Source organism: Bombus bifarius, unplaced genomic scaffold, assembly GCF_011952205.1.
Source record: "Bombus bifarius isolate JDL3187 unplaced genomic scaffold, Bbif_JDL3187 scf7180000009739, whole genome shotgun sequence".
NCBI lineage: Eukaryota > Metazoa > Arthropoda > Insecta > Hymenoptera > Apidae > Bombus > Bombus bifarius.
This window is the reverse complement of record NW_022885307.1, coordinates 124,157-148,751: the sequence shown is the minus strand read 5'-3', so window position 1 is coordinate 148,751 and position 24,595 is coordinate 124,157. Positions and strand designations below refer to the sequence as shown.

General features: G+C 32.4%; 1 protein-coding gene across 1 annotated transcript; it reads right to left on the bottom strand.

Moving 5' to 3' along the window:
- Positions 1-218: 218 nt before the first annotated feature.
- On the bottom strand, positions 219-24,465 carry LOC117215587 (PDZ and LIM domain protein Zasp-like). The gene is made up of 9 exons (XM_033461946.1): positions 24,360-24,465; positions 20,880-20,935; positions 17,019-17,174; positions 14,253-14,353; positions 9,088-9,167; positions 6,169-6,453; positions 5,077-5,187; positions 885-1,354; positions 219-835 (listed from the first exon to the last, which is right to left on the bottom strand). Exons 3-8 carry the CDS (start codon positions 17,141-17,143, stop codon positions 1,076-1,078), a joined length of 981 nt encoding a protein of 326 aa, XP_033317837.1. The 5' UTR covers positions 17,144-17,174; positions 20,880-20,935; positions 24,360-24,465; the 3' UTR covers positions 219-835; positions 885-1,075.
- Positions 24,466-24,595: the final 130 nt, after the last annotated feature.

Here is a 24,595-nt window from a genome sequence, read left to right as displayed (position 1 = left end):
ATTTAAGTAATTTATTTGCTTCTTTTTTAATAAGAAGGTAATAAATAGAAATATGATTCATTCTAGAATTGGACATTATTCTATAAATCATATGAGACAATTTATACATAATGTTAATAAATAAACATATTTTGTATGATTATTCATAAAGAAAACTATTGCGTTATATTCAAATTGTATCGTGAAATAAATGTTTTTAAAAAGACAAAAGTTTAATAGTTAAATCTGTAAATATCTTTTATTTATACACATCAATATATTACATTATTAAAAAGTTTTGTTAATTAGTCAATAGACACATGGTCAATTTTTTTTAACTTTTTTGATATTCGATATTCGATATTAATGATTTATTCATAAAAATTTGTCGTATTTTATTCGATGTTTATTCGAACATAGATATTCGTTAGTCGTTGAAAAATCTGCATTAATTGACATTTTTCATTATGGTAGCAATATTCCATCGGAACACATATTTGAATTAATTGTGATTCTTTCACGAGATATACGTTGTTCCGTCAAAAAAATTAACTTTCACTTATATGTCGATGTTTATTTATATTTATTACGTAAAAAGGATATGTTTTTAAAGCTAAGCTATTGTTTTAATTTTTACGCGCAAATGAGAGTCGAGGCGAGAAAAAGCAAGTGTTGCATCAGTCTCAATGTATACAAAAATATTTATGTTAAAATTCAAAATGCGAACAGGAAGCGTTTCAAGAACCTGGAAAAAGTAACTTGTGTATCTCGTGAAAGTACTAATTTGGACTAAGAACTGGAAGAGCGGAACACGCATTTTGTCATGCGTGTACAGTCCTAAGTCCTATATATATATATATATATATATATTTCTTTATATATATATATATATATATATTTCTTTATATATATATATATATAAAGAAATTTGAACCGAAATATATACGTTAATGTTCTTTCCGTTTGTAATTTAAAAATTTGTAGTATTTCAGGTTTTCAAATATTTGATCTCGAAATTGCGGTTTTTACAAATGTCGTGAAAAATCGAGCTCAGGATGATATTACGAGAAAAGTAAACATCTCTTGAATAAATTTGCTAATTATGATAAGAAGGGGTGAAGTATTGAGTGCCTGGCGGGGCTCGATAACCAGGATAGGTACTGTTCAAAGCGTGTTGAGCGAAAAATCCGCTATAGTCCTTGTGCACTCTGCGAGGTCTAACAGCAGGACCTTTCGCTAATTCCATCCTAGCTCTGTTTTCGGCTTCCGTTTGAGCTCTCACCGATGCTGGCGGCCACTTCAAGTCTCCTCTCATGTTTCCGCTTACTGGAGCCTTTGTCGCGGCAGGTTGTGCTTGGTAAACTGGCGCTGGTGCCTGAAATAATATTTCGTTATTTATAAATATCAGGATACAGCTTAGGCCACTAATGCTATAATTTCTAATCTAGGTTATATACGAGGCTACATACGTGGATTACATGATTTGCATGATATGTTTTTCAAGCTGAGACCAGCATTTAATATAGTCGATAATGATGCTTTTAACTTTTAATGTATCTAAAGTATAGTAAATAAACACATTTAAAATGTTCATGCGTGAGAACTGTTTGCGCTACCTCTTGTGGACATATCTCTACCAAAGAATGTGAGTCTTCTTTTAGATGAGGGCCTTCTCATAAACAATATTTTCAGTTTCACCATTAGGCGCTAGTAGGTAAAGACTGTAGTTGGAATTCACGTGTGAATATGTTATGTATAATTGACTATGCGAGTACGTATTCCGCAGATCAACGTCAGCTACTTTCAGAGTTTAACTCTGCGATTGGAGTTAAGTCTCTCATTGCAAAGCAAACTCTGATAGAAACTTGGGGACGTTTAAATTGTAACGATAAATCTGAGGAGATTATAGGTATTCTAGGAATAACGATTTTTTCGCCTGCACCACACCAATCAATAATAAAAGTGCAATCCAAAGTAAATAGTTGCCTCAATGACATAATCTCTTAAAATATTGACTTGTAGATGGGTATCATCACATAATTTTGGAGGATTAATGTCTCTAACATTGTCTAACATGTCTAATAACATTATCGGTGTACCTATTTTTAAAGTAAGTGCATGTAAAGGTAAACCTGGTAGGTTTATGGCATTAAGAAATTATACTGGGAAGTTAATCACATCTTACTCATTTAATATAGTAGAAAAGGATATTTAAATGAGTGAAATATCACAATACTTTTAATTTTACTTTAGAAGTGAATCTAAACCTAACCTCAATTTAGCAAAAACCCCAGATAATTTCGTTATTTTGAGATTCGCCTACCAGGGCTAAATCGGTAAACTTGTCAATGAAAACTTCTCTCCCGCTCGGCCTTAACTTTCAAGTTGGATTGGATTAGTGGCAGTCGCCCTGCGACGGCCAACCAGCATTTCACTACTTAATCACTTCAAAGAATAAATTCATTGGATGTCAGTAAGGTGAAACAGTGAAGTACTGGATTAATACTACTGTTAATACAACCCAGTTTTGCTTGTTGAGAAATTTTTTGGATTAGGGTTAGATTTAGTTCGAAAGTAAAATTAGAAGTACATACGTACAACTGTTTGTAACACTTTTTTTTGTGATATTTTGCTTATTTAGATAGCCCTTCTTAGCATACCAAAGCTTAAAAAGATCAGAGATATTGACCAAATTGCTCACTATTATTACAGACATATATGTCCATGAAAGCGATTCAAACTGGCCAAGGATCATTCCGTTTCATTTTTCGAAGTTAATGTAGCTTGTTTTTGGAACCGTATAAGTTGTTTATTTAAGATAAGGTGAATCTCTGGACAAATTAATAAAAAAGATTTCCCCTATAATCTAAAGATTGGAAGAGTTAAAGCCTTTACAGATTAATGTCTTTAAAACAAATGCAAATTTTTTTATCAAAAAGCAATTTTGATAATTTTCTCAAGATAATTTACACAGGATCATTACTATATTGAGAATTTCACGTACAATTAAATAACGTATTTACGATCTAAATAATTTTTCAAAATTGCGATTGAAAGAGATAGAAAAATTTGCGCACATAATTCATGTCTCTTGTACATACAAGATTCGAAATATTTGAAACATTTGTCAGATTTATTAGAACTATTTTTTCGCAAGTGAATTATAACGGAGGAACCGAAGATTGTAAACTTTATAAACGATTCCTCGAAAATCGTGAGAGTAGTACATATTTCAGGATTGAACTCATGCCAGGCGTTCTGTATTATTTCATACTATTTTCGCAAATTATAGCGTTATAACTAGAATGTATCTAATATAAGGAATGTGCGTGGATGAAATACCCAATTTTATTTTGTTCTTTCTTTCTCTTTCTTTCGTTTCTTTCTTTATTTTATTTTATTTGCTTTCGTTATTCGAAATAAAAAATCTCTATTTCACATAAATAAATATATCTAAGTTTTAAATACCCATACGTATAAATATACCATACATGGTAACAAAATACATGGCAGACAAATTTTAAGATGACTACTTTTCTGATAGATTATCGCACTATATTATAGATACTACATAACCAACAGTTCGAAGTTGTCCTTGCTATTACATATGCACTCACACTCTAGCTACGAACGACGACGAGACTTTGAAAACATGAACAATATGTACTTGAGAGGATGAATATGAAACGATTCCATGCTGTATTTACTGTGAACTTTAATTAATTAATTCAAACACAGCGGTGCTTCGAATTAATCGAACGATAATAAGTCTATTTAACTTGAGATACTAAATTTAAAATAACAATTTCTAAATTTAAATGAAAACCGTGGGTAAAGCAATCTACGCTCAGGAGATAGAAAAATGGTTACATTACTACGCAAGAAGAAAAAGATATTTGTAGAAATACAGCAAATATTATTGGAACATCTGAGACAGGTCATAAGCAGGCATAGGAGTTATAAAATTAGCAAAAAATGGATGCTATTACGATGAACCAAAAAACTACAGCAAAGATGAACCACTGCATCCACCGCTTATCCGAAAAGGATTATTTTCGAACCGCTACTGATTTTTAAAAAGAAGTCTACTCTACAAATGATCTGAATATTTTTATAAGAACCGTTCGGGGTTGTCTTCATGATTTCGGCCTCGGAGAAGTTTCGGACGAATCCAATACTCAGTCGTAAAAATCGGAAACTGGGAATTGCTTCTGCTCAGGCACATAAGCACTGGGCAGTATAAGTATGAACAATACACTTGGAAATGGTGTTATATTAGAGTAGAATTTAATAGCGGACAGTTGCGAACTATTGGTTATTCATTATTTATAGTATAGCGCCATAATTCATAAAAAGATAGACTTCTTAAACTTTCATCCACTACTGTACATATCCGTTATTATCGATATTATTACAATATTTTCTACTACTGGGAGAAGATCTCCTTAAGGGAATTTAAGGTTACCGTTGGTACACTGTAAAGCTCGAAGGCTGAGTAGTGTAATCTGATCTGAATTCAATCGTCCATGAAAAAATACAAATTATCCATGAGACAATGACGAAACTTTTTTATTTTTGATTTTTTCAAAATGAAATTGTTGCTAATGTATTTGTGAGATTTTTCTGATTAAAATGAGATCAAACATGGTATAGTTTTAGTCACATTTACAAGTATATTTAATGGACGGAAGAAAATAAGTTAATGTAACTAAATAGACAAATATGCTCCAAATCATTTCGTGTTTGGTCATGTTTTAATCAGAAAAACCTCTCGATCACATTGGTAAAAGTTTTATTCAATAAAGATTGAAAATGAAAAAATTCCGTTGTTGCATCAACATTGTCTAACCGATGTGTTTCTTTTCATCAAGTCGACTTTCGCACCTCTTTCTCTTTCACTCGCGCTGTCTCTTTCTAAGTTCAGCAAAATATCGTATGTGTTACATATAATCCATTCTTGTACACGACAACTGATCGCCGAGAAGGAGTCTCGACTAATACAATTTTCTGTTTATAATGGCAGTTTAAACGTACAAAATGTACGTATATACGAATGTACAAGGAGTTAATTGGAAATATCTTAATTAAAAGTATTACCTGTGAGATTGGAGGCTCCGGGCGAAGTGTGATTGTGGACGGTGGTGCTTCAAAAACGGCAGGAGCGTGAGTTTGTGCCAATCGTGGTGAACTATAATCTTGAGGATGCTGCTGTAATTAACAACACGATCAGATTAATCTTATAAATTCTATAATCGCGATGCAATAGATTTTTCAAGCGTATCGAGTATCCAAAGGAGATACATCTCGTATTATAACAGCCGTTGACTACACGCTTGTTTCCAGAACAGTGGAGGAAGGTACACATAAAACACTCGGAAATTACAGTAAGTTCCTTGTTATCGTACACGTCTTCTGCGAAGCGATCCACCTGTTGAACTTTTCACCTGTACATAGGTGTCGACTTTAAACAAAATTTTATAAATTTATACGTAATTAAGTTGACGAGAGAAATTAAGAATATTTTGAATTTTATTCTTCTTTCTCTAATTTTCTTTAAAAAGTATGCCACCTCTCATTTCTGTGATTGCTCAACTAGTTTTAATTTTGAATTTAAAATAATATCTAATCATTTATGGAGGCAAAAGCATTTTTCACAAATACCATTATTTCCACAATTTACAATCTTTCTATCTGTATTATCACCTATATTTATTGTTGAAAACGTTGAATATTATGATAACGCATCAATGGAAAATAAACAATTGCCCATTTTAAAGCAGGCGAAATCAGGCAAAATATGCTCGCAAAAAAATAGTAGTAAAAATGCTACAAAATGTGTAATCGGATGTAGCTTAAATATTATATCTAGATACTATAAAACAAGTGGAACATAGATCGTATCAATCGAAAATGCATATTACAGTTCTATACAGTTAAAACATTATACGAGAAGAAATAGAATATTTTCAGATTTTTATCATTTGCTCTTACTAAATCCAATAGTCCTTATTTCTGAAATCAAAACTAATTACTAACTGAACTCGTCACTTTCGACTTGCCCTTTCGCTTTCCAACAATAATTTCTTCGATAATTCCTACGATAAAATACAATTCTTCGCTCTTCAAATAATTCCAACGCACTGCTTGCACAATGTAACGGAAGCCGACACCTATGCTTTGACCACTTACCTGAGCACGATGATCTTGTTGCTGTTGCTGATTGTACCAATTCGGCTGTATCGGTTGTTGCGAGATGGGAGAAGTAGCCGGTGGTGTTACCGGTCGCCAACCCTTTGGCGCTGACTGAAGTTGAAAGTGTGACGGTTGTCGCAGTGTTCCACCAGGACTAACGGGCGACGGAGACGATGGAACGGCGCTTCGAGTCGACGAACGAGCGATCGTCGAAGGCGGCTGGGGTGATGAACCTGACGAGGGACTGCTCTGGTACGAGGCGAGATCACCGATTCCACGAGTCTTTCGGAGGGAAAATAAAAGGGAAAACAGAGGCTTTTGTAGGTATCGCCAATCTAGGCATCGAACGGTGAATTTGCTCGCCCGGCTCTAATCATCCTTTCGAATTGTTTCGAGCGCGTTACTGAGGCATGTTTCTTTGGAGAAATAGTCTCGGGATATCCGCCTCGATATCCATGATGGTGTAGTCAACCGCGTCGTCAAATGCATTTACATTTTGTATTAATACTATGGATATGATCTGCAGACGTAACGTGTATTACAGTCGTCGGGACACGTGCACAAAGTCGCAAATAAACTGACTACACTGAGATTTCCTATATAAACTTCTTTCACAAAATTTCCCACTTTATAAAACACTGAATATAACTCTTTATCCAATTCTTTCCAAAGTAAAGTATAACTTGGATTATAAATTTTAACTTATTGATTTATAAAATTAATTATTTGCTAATTTATAAAATAATGTATATCATCGATTTAGAGAAAAAGCTTTGAGGACAGCGACGATATGGATTTCGATATAAGAATTTTTTTAATTCGATTTCATTTTTGTAATTCGATATTTCGAATTACATATTAATGCTGCTACTGTAGGATTCTAAAGTATCTAAAACATTACAAGTATCGTTATAGTAACTCAAGTAATACAGAAGATCAAATATGTTGGTAATCCTCAATGAAATCGAACCTTGTAATTATAAGATACAATTATAAGATAAAACAATAAAATTGTAAAATTTTCATCGGAGATTTAACGTATTTCCATTTCCATAATGCATTTCACAGCCAAGTGTTAAAACAATACATACCCTTTTTTTAACTTGAATAACAGTCGTAAGATTCTTTTTTAAATATCTATATTACGTTTGCAACTGGCTTTGCCGAGTCAACCAGCAAATTTGATAATGTGGATATCGTATGCGTACTGATAACACTCAATAATGTTTCCACTCCATTTCCTTATTTTTCGTTCCAGTATCTCGTATGGCTTCGTTCTCTTCAGTCTACTGATTCTTGCGACAGCACGCAGTAACAAACTTGGAATATATTCCAACCAACTGGCTAAAGATCTGTCATGAGACAAGGAAATGAAATTTCTGTTTTCTGTATCAGTATTTGTATCGCTTTTATCTATTTTGCCGCTTTTGCATTGGTTCTAAAATGGCACTAAAATTGATCTCGTATCGGTCGTTTGTTCTGTAATTGAAATATTATAATCCACTAAAAAAAGTTGATTATCGTGTCTTTTATTGCTTATTTTTATCATATGGCTGTTTAATGTCTGCAATAAAGATAAAAGTGTTATAGCTTTTTGAAACAACGAACTTTGGCGTATTTAAACTGTAGATTTGAAAGTTATATTTTACAAAACGATTGGATAACGAATCATATGTTCTTACGTTACAGGAAAATCTTCCTTGTGCCATCTAAGTGTATTGTGATTGGTTTGCTGTGTCCAAAATTCATACGCAAACGTTTAACATTTATAGGAAATCTCACCTTTAGCCTCGTCCAAATTAGTCAAGTTACTTGAATTCAGGGCATTTGAGTTGAAGCAATCTATTTTCAAAAGTAATTTCAAATACTTGGTGGAAAATAAAAAGAAGGTATGTAGTTATAATGTCAATTATCAATTATGATTATAAACATAGCAGAGAGATATTGTATACTATCGTGCATAAGTACATAGCTGGACCATTCTAAATCATACGTTTAACTAAAGTGTGATCGAGTGTAAAGTTGAAAAGAAGTAGATGTTACTTAGCAATTAACTTTTGAACCATTTGAAACATGAAAGTACTGTATATGTTCCAAGCGAAAATAAAATAACAGAAGTAATTCACACGAGTAAAATGTTTCAAATTACTTGAAATGAGGTGTTTTGAATAATGTTTCTTTAACCGTAGTAAGTGCACTTTACGTTAAGTGAACGAAAGTTTCACGCTGATGAAGAGATTTCAATTTATTCAAATTTACAGTGGCTACAAAATGTACCTTTTTCTCAAATCCTATATTTCATTCTCACAGTACGAAATTTTTATAGTCGTACGAAAGTGCCATTAACTAGATGACACGAAATTACTAGAATTAAATGTTACAATTATTTATTTATTTTTTTTAATTAATTAATGCATATACATATAGATGCAATAGATGTGTGGCAATAGTTTTCCTAGCCACTACAAGCTGTTTGAGTTTAGGTAACTTGACTAATCTGGGCGGAGGTTTACTGTGTAACAGCAAGCATGGAAGAAACAGTTCACATTCGTTAAGAAAAAGAGAGGAGAAACATAAAATGTGGAACCTTTGATGCACGCATAACAGATGCACGGGCAAGCAACGACGATGCGGGTAAAAAATGAGACAAAAATCACATGTATTTCGGGTAAAGATGCAGGAGTCTATCGTTTTCCGTTACGATAAATATCTAAGTCATTGCAGTTACAGAATCGTGTTCTAAAGTTGTAGATCGTAGAGTACGTACAAAGTTCTAGAACTATGGTTCGGTAGTATCACTAATTTATTCTATAGAAACACATTAGTCGCTGGTATCTAACGCTAGTTGCTCTATTCAGTGTCATTATTAAGCATACGTATAGTTTTGACAAGGTTCTTACAAATAGTGAAATTTACCTTCGCTTGTACGGGTCCTTGCTCCACGAAATCCAAATCCTGATCTTCTGGAGGTGGAGGCCAAGCTACGCGCTTAAGTCCTGCAAATAATTTAAATAACTTTTATTATGATACGAGTTGAAAAATGTATCTGTTATCTTTACCTATTTACATTAATTTATAAAAAATACATGTACATGTGGCGATTTGTTTATATTAATTACACAGTTGTACATTGTGGAATACTTGTAACAAGAAAACAGTGTATTTACATTTAGTTTACAATATGTGTAACTTATTTGTATTTAACGTGAAAAGTATCTTTACCAATCGAATGTCCTAAAAAGAAAAGGAGCAAGTGAAAAGTTTATGAAAATTCACTGTCAAATTTCTATTCAGCAAATGGACAAATACTAAACGCTACAGGAAAATCAATTTTCGATTTAGAACTTAAAGGAACGTTTATTAAAATTATTATATTGTTTATTGTTCTTCATATTCACTATATATATTCACTATAATCTGTTAACTATTTCTCAAGATTGGAATTTGTTATGCTCATTTACCAAATATATATATACTTTATATATATAGTTCATAAATGAATATATATGTATATAAATACCGAAATTTACGCTATATAATCATTAAGATCAGTATGTATTATATTTGTGTAAATAAGTTTAAATTAATTCTTTATTTGAGTTCGGATAGTAATGGCGAAATGCCTGATTCGAAATTGAAATATGTATTATAGAAGGCATTGTGTAATTGTAACCGACATATAAATGCATCATATTTACATCTAGGAAAAGCTATTGGGAAGTTGACAAAAGCTTATTTGTAATTTATACAAGGTGACTTGACCGAGAAGGCATGTGCACTGATGCATCATGTTGTGTGTTAACTAATTTTAAGCCATGACGTATGCAAATGTTCATGTATTTATAAAATACATGTTAACATCTTCAAAAATTTCATTCTACTTCTCAATATTCTTCAGAAATGTAGATATTTAAAATTTCATTTTACTATCCTGTTATACTAAAATTTCATTATTCTCCAGAAATTTAGATATTTGAAGCAAATAAAATGTACAAGCTTGTATAAGTTTGCCCAAGTTTTGTACAAATCATCGTCATTACTTGTCATCGTATCTCATACTTAACAAGTGTATCGACGCATTTGGCTGGGAACGTTGGATCAAATTTCATTCCCCGTGTTTAATAAAAAAGAAGCGTGGAAAAGAGTCGTTATTACGTCAATAAAACGGATTATTATTCACGTTGCTATACCGCAACGTGGTACTGGCCAAGTTTATATTTACGCGATTATTGCTGAAGAATTTTCACAATTTCGGCCCAGCCTTGCTGTATTTTTAGGTTCTTTGGTTTTGGAGCTTTGAATATTGGATATCAACGCGAGACCATGGATACAAAAATAATTTTGTAGAAATAGAAACGAATTTCTTACTAATTTACTCCGATATAAATCTAAATAATTTAAGACTTCAACAGGTGCTCGGCACGAAAAAAACACATTCAAGTTTCTATTTTGAAATTATTTTGTCAGTATTACTGTATTGGTAGATTGCTTATAAAATCGTTAAATATTTCTCGCGAAATAATTCCTATTGATTAAATGTTTGGATGTATTATTCCGATAGTGACACAATCTTCACTGAGATTTTATGAAAGAAAATCAACTATATACTCCTAAACTTATGTTAGTCAAAAATTTGTCTCGTTACTGGTCTTGACAGGTGTTCGCTATCGCATTTCAAATATATAAGATATCTGTTTATTTAATCACACTTGAAGCAACATTCCCTATATCCCATTAATTCGCAGAATCTTCGACTTTCCACGTAATTTTATGAAGCGAATACCGTCGTATACACGGTTTTAATACAGTTTCACAAAACACGCTTTTGTTAATAACAAACGCCAATTCTTTTCCTAAAAAAAAAAAAAAAAAAATATTCTGGAGTATAATTATTTATATGCACGTAATATATTATAAAATGTTATATTATAAAACGTAATTTCCTCGTATTCAATAGACACTCCACAAGTCACAGTTTACAACACGGTAAATTCCTGGCACAATAAAATCATGAAAATTGCATGTCACATACGAAACAGTATTACAAATCATACACACACGTCGGGTATACACACGTCAAACTTTCACTGGCAGCCGGCAATTTGAAATATTCTCCGTAAAACGTACCGTTGTTTCACACGTCTTTCTACAAAAAAGTTCACTCAGCTACAGGGAAGAAGTAGTAGAAGAAGAAGAAGGATACGACTTTGCCAAAACGGATACTCGCCAACAACTGACGCTACCTCCAAGTCACCTGTACCTTTCATTATTGTAGATCGTTTTAGTCACCGATTTTAGAGGATTCTTGGTAACTGGCCAGTAAGTGGGGGATTGATATTAACACGAATGAGAAGATGTTACGAATTCCAGAAGGATCACTGTTCAACAAATGACTCTTGCTTTTTCATTAACTTATTTTAATTAGAGACAAGATAGACATAGATAGAGATAGCTTTGAGGATAGTCCAAGTTAGCTTTGAGGATTTTAACATTTTATACAACGATTTAAATGGCAGCCAAGATTATCAGTAGCAAAGGAACTCTGACTTTTATTATAGGTAAAAATAATTATAACTTTATCAATACATTTTTGCAATAATGTCTAGATGTAATAATTTCCTACATAAATTGTTTTCGATGGTTGATGTACTTATTTTTCACCAAACAAGTATAATATAATGCATGTTTCTATTATCCTACAAAGGAAGAACGAACATTTATAATTACAAGCAATAGAAACTGTAGAAAATAACTGAATTGTAGGTAAGTAATAATGACACGATTATCTAATTACCAAAAAGCTACCAAATCAGCAAATTTCAAGCAACAAGATGATTATTTGCGGCTTGTGAAAAAAGCAGGTGACAAAGCCATATCAGAGGAAAGGAAGACCAATATTTGTAATCATACTTACTATCACTGCTCATGAAACAGACTATTTTTAATCAACGACGAACAACAAAAGCAAAGAGGCCAAAGATCACCAAGCAAGGATAACAAGCAGAACTTAACACTTAACTGCTATGATAAAATGGAAATGTATTAACTCTTTAGTGAAATTGTAACATATATCAATAAGGAATTAAAATTATAAAACTACACTTTAAACTACAATATATACATCTGTGTATGTATTATATAATTTGGGATTACTAAGATATTTGATTATTTGAGAAAAATGGTAGTATAAGCCAATTCACAATTTTTTTTGTATAAAATAATATTCTAATTTATTATATTATAAGAAGCTCACAAACTCATTATTCAACACTCATATTTCCAAAACATGAAAATATGTCATAGCAGAAAGTAAAATTATAACGTAATCGACTATGAAACTGAAAGGGTAACACTTTTAAGAATTGAAATACGTATGATTAAATTCAAATTCTCAGAATTTTGAATTACATAAGTACATCATTGTGATTTCCAGTCCGCCACGTAATGTCATGTATTACTTGAAAATATATTTATGACAATATTCATAATAAGATGTTTCTAGGTTTCTAGAATACTTGAGAATCTGTTAATAGCAGTTAAGGATTAAGAAAGGACCGATCAAAGTTTTGTCGTGCAAGTGACATTGTTAGTGTTCACCTCTCCGTAGATACGTTAAACTGGCTGAAAGTGATGTTAGTCTCCCTGGTTCATGATTAGCAGTTGCAGCATAAGATTCGCTTCTTGTTAGTCTTCTTCATTTGGGTTAATGCGCGACTTGGTGCTTCGGTGGCTGAAATCTTTCGATTAATTCCCTTTATACAATGCATATGTTATTTTTTCTATGTACATTGGTCAGAAGTCGTTTCTTAGAAATGAATTATATTAAATTACATTACATGTATGTATGTATGTAAACGTATAGATTGATACATTGAGAAAGCACATACAATTGTATGATTGTTAATTATTATGGTATCAGTTGACAAAATATTCAAGTTTGTCAACGAAAGAAGAAATATCTATTTGCATGTGCAGTTTGACATTTAGCCAGATACTTGAAACGAGGAGAATAACACTTCTATTTTATGTTGAACATAAAATCGTTCGTTACAGTGATGTGCAAATTCTGAGAAACTAATCGACGAATTTACAAAGTGATTAATGACTATTTGCATTCTATTGAAAAACACTTGGGGAACTGAGTTTCTAATATACCGTACGCTTATGATTGTAACTATAAGCGATAACTATAAGCGATATTTTTAACAATTTGAAATCGTTTGTAAAATAAATTTAATATACAGAATGTCTCTGAAATCATAGTACAAGCAGTGGGATGGTGATTCTGCATGCAAAAATAAGTCGAAAAAGAAGAATGGAGGCGAATATAATGAGCCTTCGTTTTCGAGAGAAATTAGTTTGGAGATCAGTCAGCTGCCCGTGTGGTAATTATAAGTTTCGAGTTATCCGACTTTTCTTTCTGCTCGTATCGATGATAACTTAGACGTTAGAGCGGTTGACGTTTTGAACACTTGTTACGTTAATAAAACGATTTTTAAAGAGTAATATCCTTATCCTTATTTATAAAATCATTTCCAGTACAGACACTGTGAAAATAAAATAACAGTAATGATAAGAAGCAAATTGTGACATTATTCATGTTCATAGATATCAACAGGAATGGAAAGATCTCGAAACTTACAATTGGTACACGGACGCCTGACGTATCTTCAAACTTATTTTTCTCAAAAACGAAGCCTTAAACGAAAAAATATTATCCTTCTTTTCCGACTTATTTTTGAAAGTGGAATCATCACCCGACTGCTTGTACCATGATTTCGGAGACACCCTGTATAAGTTACTTTATAACCTACTCTAACTTCGTCTCGAGAAAGTTCAATGTACTAAAAAATGGCAAATAATAGACGTTTTTCTAGAGTTAGAAGTAATAGAGGACGTTCTATACGAGATCATTTACATTTTACATGATCACGTGAGGTCATTTACCAGACTATGTACAATATACATACACGTACATATTATCTGCCATATTCTAGAGATAACGTTACATTGAAAAGACGCTGATTTAGTAGCAAGAAACGACTTCTCGGAAGGAACTAGGATAATCTTTATTTACTTACTGGGTTGACCACCTCGTTGCCTTGCTTCTTCCTCTTCAAGCATTCGTAGGACCGCACTGTTTTGTAAATTCGCTGGTTTAGCGAGTTGATTGAAATCGATCCTGAAAAATTCATTAAAGTTCATATTTATTATTCAAATTATCCACCAATAAATATCAGGTAAACTTTCTATTTATATTACATAGTAAAAATAACTTTAACAAGCGAAGTACAAATGGAACTGTCATAAAATATAGCTCTTTATATCTGAATAAGTGGAACATTGTATGCTCAAATTAGTAAGTTCATCTTTATTATTTACTATCGCAATTTGTGGATTCAATATTTAGTAAAAGTATATTTATTTTGAACTGTCCTATATAACGTTATCTAAGAAGGATATTGTTATTAAATTAATAAGAATATGTATATAAATTTCATCATACAGACAAAAGCGTAAAGAATCTAACACAATCTCTATTGATAACCTTTATTTTATTTTTTAATCTTCATTTGTCCCCCATTTTCGCGACTTAATGTGTTCCTCGTGTATCAGATTGACAGAATGTGAATGAAACAAGAAGATAAATAATTAATTTTGCTTTTTGTCGTTCACACGCACTTACACTATTTCTCCTTCAGAGGTATCAGATTTCATCCGCAGGTCAAAGGTACCGAAAGATTGTTCTATAAATGGCGGAATAGTATAATCTTCTACCGGAAAAGTGTGTCGAATTGACAAGAGAGATGGGTCAGAGTTAAGTTAAGTTTAAATTTTCACCTGAAACTTTGACTAACGGCTGTACGATAAAATATAATATCCTCGACACTGAACATACATTATTGCCATACCTTCCCTTATTTGCGCTTTTGGCAAGCCTTGAATCTTTTCTTTATATTCTAATCTTCTTCCTAAAAATACTTAACTCTTCCTAAGTGAACGTACTTAGAACGCAGTACCCTTAAAGTATAATAAATTAGGACTTTTACGTTCGGCGCATTTTTTAATGAGTAAAGCCTTTAAGCAAATTCGGAAAAATTCCAAACGTTCCAAACGCCTCCAAACGTTCTAAATTAAAGTAAAGTAAAGTAAAACTAAATTAAAGTAAAACACACGAAGTGTAGTGATAGTTATGTAGCGAAAAGGCTCACATTTACGTATTAAAGATTAAAAGAAACAAGCACACGATACAATTGAAGAAAAGAATCGAGATTAACCTTACGATATTTATAATTCTTTCTCACAGTTAATTCGACCAATTCCTTCAAACCGAACCAAACTTATCCTTCCTATTTGTTTCGACACAATTATATGACAAAGAATAGACGCAGCTAGAATCACCTGCTTTGGGCGAGCATGTTGATCACAAGGAAAGGGTTGACGATACAGAAGACAAGTCGTAAGTCGCACGAGAAAACCGGTGGTGTACCATGCACACCGAGGCCACCAAACGCGAAACTAAGTCAAGTACGACAGCGTTCGCGAACTTTGCGCAACGGCTATAGGATTCGAGAGGGGTTTATTTCTAACTCGGTGTGATTCGGTCTTCTGAAAATAACGGTCAACTCGCCAATGACGGCGAGAAGGCTGATTCATCGACTTGCAACCGGTCAGCAGCCACAAGTTGACGGGAGGATCGATATGAATCCGTCAAACGACACACGTGAACCAGGTGCAGTCTATCTTGATCGACGCAAGGTGGTCGCGGTGCCAATGAATCCTCTGTCTTCTCATCTTCTCAACGTGTTTAACTATTCATTTTTCGAGACACTTCCGGATTCTGACGTGCGCCACGAAATTGCCAATTTTAATTAGAATCGGTTGGTTAAACGTTAAATGCACAAATTGTTGGCTGGCTTTTTATGTAATACAGATTGACGTTTCGATTAATCAGTTTTTATATATTGTTCATTATTTATTTGTTATAATTACTTTGCTAAATTAGTTTGCTAGTTTACACTATGGGACCATTTTAAACTTGAACAAATTCTTGGAATTCTAGAAATTCTACAGATTGCATAAATCGAAACAAAAATTTCGACGAAAATAATGTGCCGAAGAAGAAGAAATTAAATAAAAATGGTAACGACATATTGTGCACATATTATGAAAAGTTGTAAAGATAAAGAAAGGATGAACTAATTATAGATTTTTATCGAGGTAACGTGTGATTTTCTATTTCAGCGATCTAAGTGACTCGGTGAGGGAAGAATTATTTTTGTCGATATTGTTCAACGCGTTTCTTTCCATTACTGCATGTTTATAGCATTGTGAATCAGCAGTACAATTATTTTTTAGTATTTGGAGAATTTACAACGAATAAAATAAAGTTTTTACTTTATTTTAATAACTAAAATAACTCGGAAAATATGTAAAATGTGCCATGAAAACGGAAGTATCTACACTTTCGTATTACATAATATTTAGTTAAGACGAATTATATATTATAAGTAAGATAATTAAATAAATTGTGTACTACTTTATAAGTGTATTATGTAGTGTGTGAGAAAATATACTATTGAAGTGTATGGTTGTATAGTTGTTTCTGAGAAATGTATATTATGGATTATACATACTGAAATTGAAATTGGATTGCTTTTTCTCTCTATTAATAGTTATATAACCAAAACCACGTAAATTACTTTTTGGCATGTGTAACGTAGAACAGAGAACAGAAGATATTTTCAAAAGTTACACCGCATATCGGATTTCGACACAAATGATAAGTGGTGGCACAATTTGTATTGTTAAACTTATCAACCTTGAATATAGAAAAATCGACTTACCCAACTGCACCATTAGCTAGAACTTGAGTTTGCCTATCCAAAGTTTCCTGTATTGCTTGAGGTGAATACAAATTGATAGGAGAGTTGAATTGTTTGTTCACGAACATTGCCCTCTGCGCAGACATGCTTGTGCTTTTGCGCAATCACCTTTTAATTCTGAAAAATAACAAAAAGACAAAAGTTACGTAAAAAGTTATATAAAACTAAAATTTGAAGAGAAAGTAGATATTTATATCTACTGTTATCGTTATTTTCATTTGATTATGAATTTTGCTAATAAGAAATAACTCACGTGTAATAATTTTATAGATTTTCTATAGTTGATATAATATTAAATATTTAAGTTTTAACAATTTTGTGTGCCTCGAAAATATTTTAAACATTTGTAATGTTGTATTATATGTATATAGACTACAGAGTATATATATATATGCACATATATATAAAGAGAGCATACCATGTATCTATATATGTATAGTCAGTCACAAAAATATTCCTACACTCTAAAACAGAATAACTTTTTAAAAATAGGACCAAACAGCTTGAAATTTTTGGAGAGGTTACAGAAATTAGTTCACTAGATGATGTGTAAAAGAAATGTTGAGGAAATTGAAATTGGTAGGAATAACAATGAAGACAGTAAAGGTCTCCTTATACAAATGTTGTAATAAAAATTTAAACAACACATTTTGAATATTTATATCAGTCATATACATGTTGAAAATTTTATCGAAATTAGTTAACACTGGTATAAGCTACGAATGGTTAAAAATGGTAAAAATCGCAGTTTTTCGGAACTTTCAGCTTATTACTGTGATAAATTTAGCTTGTTTTTGCATCGACGAATTTCGATACAATTCTCAATATGAATAACTAACATAAATTTACAAAATGTACTTTTGAAATTTTCACTGTAGATTCACAAAAAAGTTATACAAGGCGACCTTTTCTACTTTCGTCGCCATTCTTCCAATTTCAATCTTCTCAACATTTCTTTTACACATCATCTAGTGGACTAATTTTTCTAGCCTCTCAAAAAAACTCAAATCGTTTAGTTTAATTTTAAAAAAAGTTCTTCTGTTATAAAGGGTGTACCAATACTTTGTAACTTACCGTATGTACATAAAAGTGAAAATATTTATATAATATATATATATATATATATATATATATATATATATATATATATATATATATATACACACACACACATATATATATATATATATATATATATATATATTCTGTAAAGGGTTCTATATCGGTAAACATATCCGTATCAAATTTGACATGAACAATATACATATCCGGTAACTATTAGTACCTCATCCACCTCACCGATTTCAATGATTTTTAGATATGTTGCGGAAATCAACATTTTGAACAACTTTTGTCTGTACATATAACCGCCGCTCGGCCTTAGTTTCCGAAATATTCGCAAAAAATTGTCGGTATCACTATATATATTACAGCATACGCGTTAGCATTGGTTGACGGCCCCTTCACAGCAACTGATACCTAACCAAAACCTATATACAAAAGCTATAAACAAAGGATAAGAATTAGATTTAGGTTGGGCGTTACATTATTCGGCCGTCATGAAGCAGCATTATTAAGCGCGTACGCTGTGACGGACGAACAATTGAAGATTTTTTGTAGACAACAATGTAAATGCAAAAATACAAACATGTTGCTTTTTATCGTATATATAATGTGTTACATGCCAATGGGAACATTATACTACAGATTTTAAAAGCAACTTCCATTTGTAAATAATTGGATGTAAATAAAGATTGTAAATAAAGGTGATGCCACTGGTATGTTCAACATCGCCTCTGTATGAAACGATATAAGTTAAACAATAGACATGCTAGAACACATGGACACTAAATATCACCAATTTTATAATTAATACAATAATATTTATATTATATTTATATTATATTAATTTATATTGTAATAATTATTTTTCAGTTCTTACGCGGAACATTATAAAATATACTTTTATAATAAAAATAAAAAGATCTTGAAAAAATATATTTTTTTCTATACAAATTATTTAGGGACAAATAGGATTCAGTATATTGAAATTTAAATGAATGATACATTCATTTTTCTCTATAACTAAAGAGTAGAACATAGAGGCTTTTTTACACATTCTTCTACTGATGAATTTCGATTACATTAGTGCAAAGAAAAAGAAAATTTTTAATTTGAACTATTTTACACAAGATCCTACAATAGTCAAAACAAATTAAATTTTGAAAATAATCTTTAGTCAGAGGAGCTTCTTCTCGCATCTAAAAAATCTGATGTTTGGTACTTACAATGTTGTCTACAAAAAGTTGCCTATAGGTAAACTCCACTATATTGGTACTGACAGTTCTTTGTGAATATCTCTGAAAGTAAGCTCGACCGCAGGTTACATGTATAAGAAAAAGATGTTCAGAATCATGCCTCTGGCAATATATTAAAAAATCATCGAAATTCGTGTTGTGGATGAAATGTTAATATTATTGAATATTCTTCGGTAGCCTAGAAAAGATGTTGGGGAAATGAATGTGTAAAGTGAGTGTTAAACAAGTGAGAATTTGAAGAAAAATATGAATATTAAAAAAATAATTTTACGAAGATTTAACTTCTCAAAGAGAGATTCAACTGTACAACCCCAAAGTTCAAAATATTTATCCTCTCAAAGGTCCGAGCGACGCATAGATGCTCACCTTAACACATAGCTAGGAAAATATATTTATTGGAAAGAAAATAATAAAAAAAAGAAGAATAAGATACACGTAAAATATATCATAGCCGTTTCTTGTAATATTTAGGCCATATTTAATCAGTTTGAATATATTCCAAAGAATTAATATTTGACGTGGTATTGTAACAATAATTACAAATTATTCTTTAATTTGTGCTACAATTATTCGTTTACCTATTTCAGTCTGCCTTGTTAAAAGTACAGAAATATAACACAAAGCCCGTTTCTTTGAATAACGCTACACGACTTGTAAAATGCGCAAATATTGACCTTCATAAAGAAATGTGCACGTAACTATTTGTAAGTAAAAATAGGAATAATTAACATCTATGATATGGCTACTAGTCACGCTATCTATTTACCTTAAAATTGTCGCTCGAACGATATTCACGAATCTGCGTATTACAGTATCCTTCGTAAATTGCTTACATATGTGGGTCAAATTAGGCAGAATGCGCGGGTCATTTGTATAATTATCGTTTGGCAAACCAACACGAGATTTCGATTAAATCATTCTGTTAATCGAACATTAATTTAACATCTGTGGCTAATTTAGTAAATTCAACGAATCTCTCGCGCAGTTTGCCGTTGTTGTTGGCCGAAATTATGTCAGTAATTAATTACGTGCCTACTGATCTCGATTCAACGATACATTACCCTGGATTGGCACGCGAATAATTAGAAGAATGAAATCGAATAGACCATAGATCTCGTAACATAAATATCAGTAGCCAACGATGATTCATCGTCGAACTGAACGCATATTGTAACCAAGTATTATACAAACAACTTCGCAACAAAGTAGGTCGCACGCAGCACGATGATTCGGGATCGTTCGCTGAGTGTTTGGATATTCGATATCCAAACCAGAGGTGATCGTTGTTGGAAAATTCATGCCAAGAAATATACAGGGGTGTATCGTCATCGTGCGGAAAGAGAGACAGTCAGAACCGCGAAATTTGAGCAAGTGGTAGTCATTGGACATCTTCGTCTTCTGACTCGCTATGTTATAGCACTGATTTCCTCCGCAATTCGCCACGTATACTTCGAGTTCACTGGCATATGTATATGACTTTTAGAAATAGAAACGTCTTGTTTATCGTGTACACAACCACTTGTGAGGGATGTAATAGCAGCTACCCTGATGCGTGGTTAATGTTTATAATAGTTATTTTGTTATAGCAGAAACAGTAACAAAAAAAATAAAAAAAGGATACAATAAGTATAAAATGTATTGGTATAATTGATATTTATAATAATATCTTTAAAATTCGTTACTTTTTCACAATGTTTAATATATATTCACACATATATTTCATATGTATTTGTGATTCCTCGATAACAGCATTGTACAATATCCATTTTAATTTTTACATTTAAATATCCATTAAATTTGCCATAATTTCACATTGAAATATTTAATGGCGGAGGAATTATTTTCAAATCTTACTTATATACTGGTTCCGTCTTTAAAGTAAAAATTACTTGAAAAAAATGAAAGACAAAAGATACATTTAAATTAAAATGAAAAATTATTTTGCCCTTTGTATTGCATTCATTCTAGAAGTTGAAGTATTGGATTGCCCTTACGATTAAAATAAAATTTATCATCCTATAAAAATTTTCATATTTCTAGTTATTGTACATGTGTATAATTTCTCATTTATAAAACCTCTCAAATGCAATAATTATTTTGAAAACTTTAAGTTGTGTTATCACAATCTAATATGATAATAAATGGAATAATAAGTGGAAGAAAATAAGTGGAATACGAATGAAGAATCAATAACTAGTGTAACTAGTAGTGAAAATGAAAAGAACAAGTTTGAATACAATACAATACACACACGTACGCATGCATGCATGCATGCACGCATATACGTAAAATAACGAAAAAACCCGATTACATAATAATAAAAAAATATTAATCTACTTCCAAACGTATTTAATATATTTTTTTATTAAAGAAGAAAGAAAAGAATATAATTTGTGCGTCCAAGTTACACAAAAAGGAATAGAACATAACTTAAACCACCTGTATTAGGATAAAATCTTGGACGGTTCGACCTAACATTTAGAAATGAAATAAATAGGTAAATTTCAGTAATACACAAAAGCCGATGACTCGAATCTGTCAGAATGGAAGAACCTCGTATTCTATTAGTTGAATCTTCATGTCAGTTTGGAACTCGGTTATACCTATATCGTCGCTAATGACCGGAAACTCGGACGAAAACAGCGAAGAATTAAGAAACGAAGAGCAAAGAGCAAAATAAACACGAGCAAAGCTCACGTTTATCTTACGAAAGTTTCAAATTCTCTTCGACGCGTCACTAGTGAGCAGCCACCGGTAGTCTACCGTAGTTATTTTTGCTACGAAATTCCTCCGAATATATCTGCATCGTCCGCAAAATCTCTACATCTCCCTCTTTCCACTTCGTGACCCGGAGCATCCAATGGTACTTCTTGTATTAGATTACAGCGGAATTGGGGATTCGATAGCCGCTACCGGATACCGGAAAGCCGGCCAAGCCTTTCGAAAGATTCGGCGACAATTAGTCTCGAAAATCTGTAACGAACGCTGTTTTTCGAGACACGTACAATCCACACTACGTTCCCTTTACATAACTGATATCTATTCCAAGCTCGTTCGTTGGTATTTAGACGATGCTTGTATTGCAGCCTGCTGGTGAAGATTCGATTTCGATCGTCACGTCGCGTCGGGCAGTAACAAATCGTGCCAGTTTTCCAAAAAACCTTGCAGATATGTATCTATCTATGTAGTTTCACGTCTAAAAATGTTTGATCGTGTACTTTTTTTATATATATGTGTATAAGTATATAGATACTTCCCAGTATCTTACGTAGCCTGGCAATGTGACCAAAAATGTTCGAAACAAACTGGGACTTCGCCCTTGTTTTCTAAACAACCGTGTGACTTGTGTAGTTACTTATATGTTCGTGTTATCTATTTTAGCGCTAACTGTAAAACAATGTCCTGCCTGTAAAAACTTTTGGCTACGTTTTCATGTTGCAACGAACTTTTTCAAATCTCAAACAGTATTCTTCAAAATTCGAAACAATGAAATTGACAAACACTGAAATTTCATTTTCAAATAAAATACATACTTGAACTCTGATTCTTTTGTTTAGACTTTAAACGAATGAAAGTAATAGCAATGTAATGATTATGTCTCTTAGAAGAAATTGTGAGTAAGTACATATCGTAAATAAAGTACATACGTGAATTCTGGTTGTTTTATTTAGATCTCGGAAGAACGAAAGCGATAGCAATGAAAAGGTTATATTTCCTAGAGGCAATTGTAAGTAGGTACATATTTCGAGATTTAATATTGATAAAGGAGCAGACAAAACGTTTCTCGGTTCTGAGTCTACCGTCTAATACGGATAACATCGCTAATGTCGTAGTCGATAATAATCATTTGGAACGAATGTTACCAACGACCGCTTGAAAAATCAATTACTATATACAATATATTCGATATATACAATATATTCAGTTGATATATACAATATATAACAGTTGATATATACAATATATTCGATCGATTTCGTAATCACATGTTATCGACGTCGACTACTGACGATTTTTCCTTTTATAGCAAATCTGAAGCTCTGTTAAGGTACATGGCATTCTCAAGGAAACAAAGCACAAGGCGGAAGCAAAACAAATTTTTGTTCATTCGCCATGTAGTATAGAGAAAAAGATAGCAAAACGTAGATAAGTTAATGGCGCAGGCGGAATATGTTTCTTATCGTTTCACGTTTCAAGCAAATATTTGAATATTCCTTAAATTGTACGATAAACGAATCGTCCGATAATAAAATAAACGGGAGTTTTCTGGTGTTTTTATGATAAACGTGAAAAGTTATTACGAAAAATAAAATAAATAAAATAGAATACTTTATTCTTTCAGTGAAACAGATAAAATATACGATATAATTTTATCCTAGTACGAATATCGTTTGTAATTTATACGCTCCTCAATGTCAGATAATATTGCTTAGCGTAAAATATGCGGGCACGTGAATTCTCATTCGTTCCCGTCATCGCCGAAAATTTTCAGATAGTAACACATATCATACGTTATTTTGTAAGTTGTAAATTGTAATAAACCTTGACGCGTGTATGTTATGACAAGTTCGTACGTCGAAACGCGATAAACTTCAAACCTATACCACGTGTATTTCTTTCTCTATAAAGTACCACGTACTATTATTAAAAAATTGATTGAAATCAAAACTGAAGAGAAAATTAATCAAAATTAAAAACTCCTCGGTTTTCTATACTGCTTCAACACGATCCGTTCGTAGGTACGTATTTCGATTTTTCGAAGAATCCAAGATAAACTTTTGCTTCTCTGTTTCGCTCGTGAAATAAATCATCTCCTGGGTCACGAAATTTCTGAGTTTACAGGACGAAAATGCGAAGCGTGACAATCACAGCGACGAGCACCTACCTTCGCGTTCGAACGCAAGGCACGCGGGTTTCTTGGGTGGCGAAACACACTGGACTCGGAAAAGCGAAAGCATCAGAGAACCAGCGAGAACCACCCCCTACCTCTCGGAAGAGCCGTCGAATCGTTCTCCTTTCCTCTTTTGACTTGTTAGTTATTTTCGACCCCCGTTCTCCACCAATCTCTTAACATTCAACACCGACAACGCTCCTGGCAAACGTAGGAAACTGTTTTGCGTTTCCTGAAATTCTCTTTTTTCGAAATTGTTGACCATTCTCCAACAGACTTTGTTACTTACTGTTGCAATCAAACGCATGGATAAGGACGATCTTCTTTTG

Excerpts from the sequence above, each read along its gene's own strand:
- LOC117215587 (XM_033461946.1), bottom strand. The coding sequence starts at position 17,143 with ATGTCTGCGCAGAGGGCAATGTTCGTGAACAAACAATTCAACTCTCCT. Across the intron at positions 9,168-14,252 it reads GCAACGAGGTGGTCAACCCA|GACTTAAGCGCGTAGCTTGG; the intron begins GTAAGTAAATAA and ends AATTATTTGCAG. Across the intron at positions 5,188-6,168 it reads AACAAGATCATCGTGCTCAG|CAGCATCCTCAAGATTATAG; the intron begins GTAAGTGGTCAA and ends TGTTAATTACAG.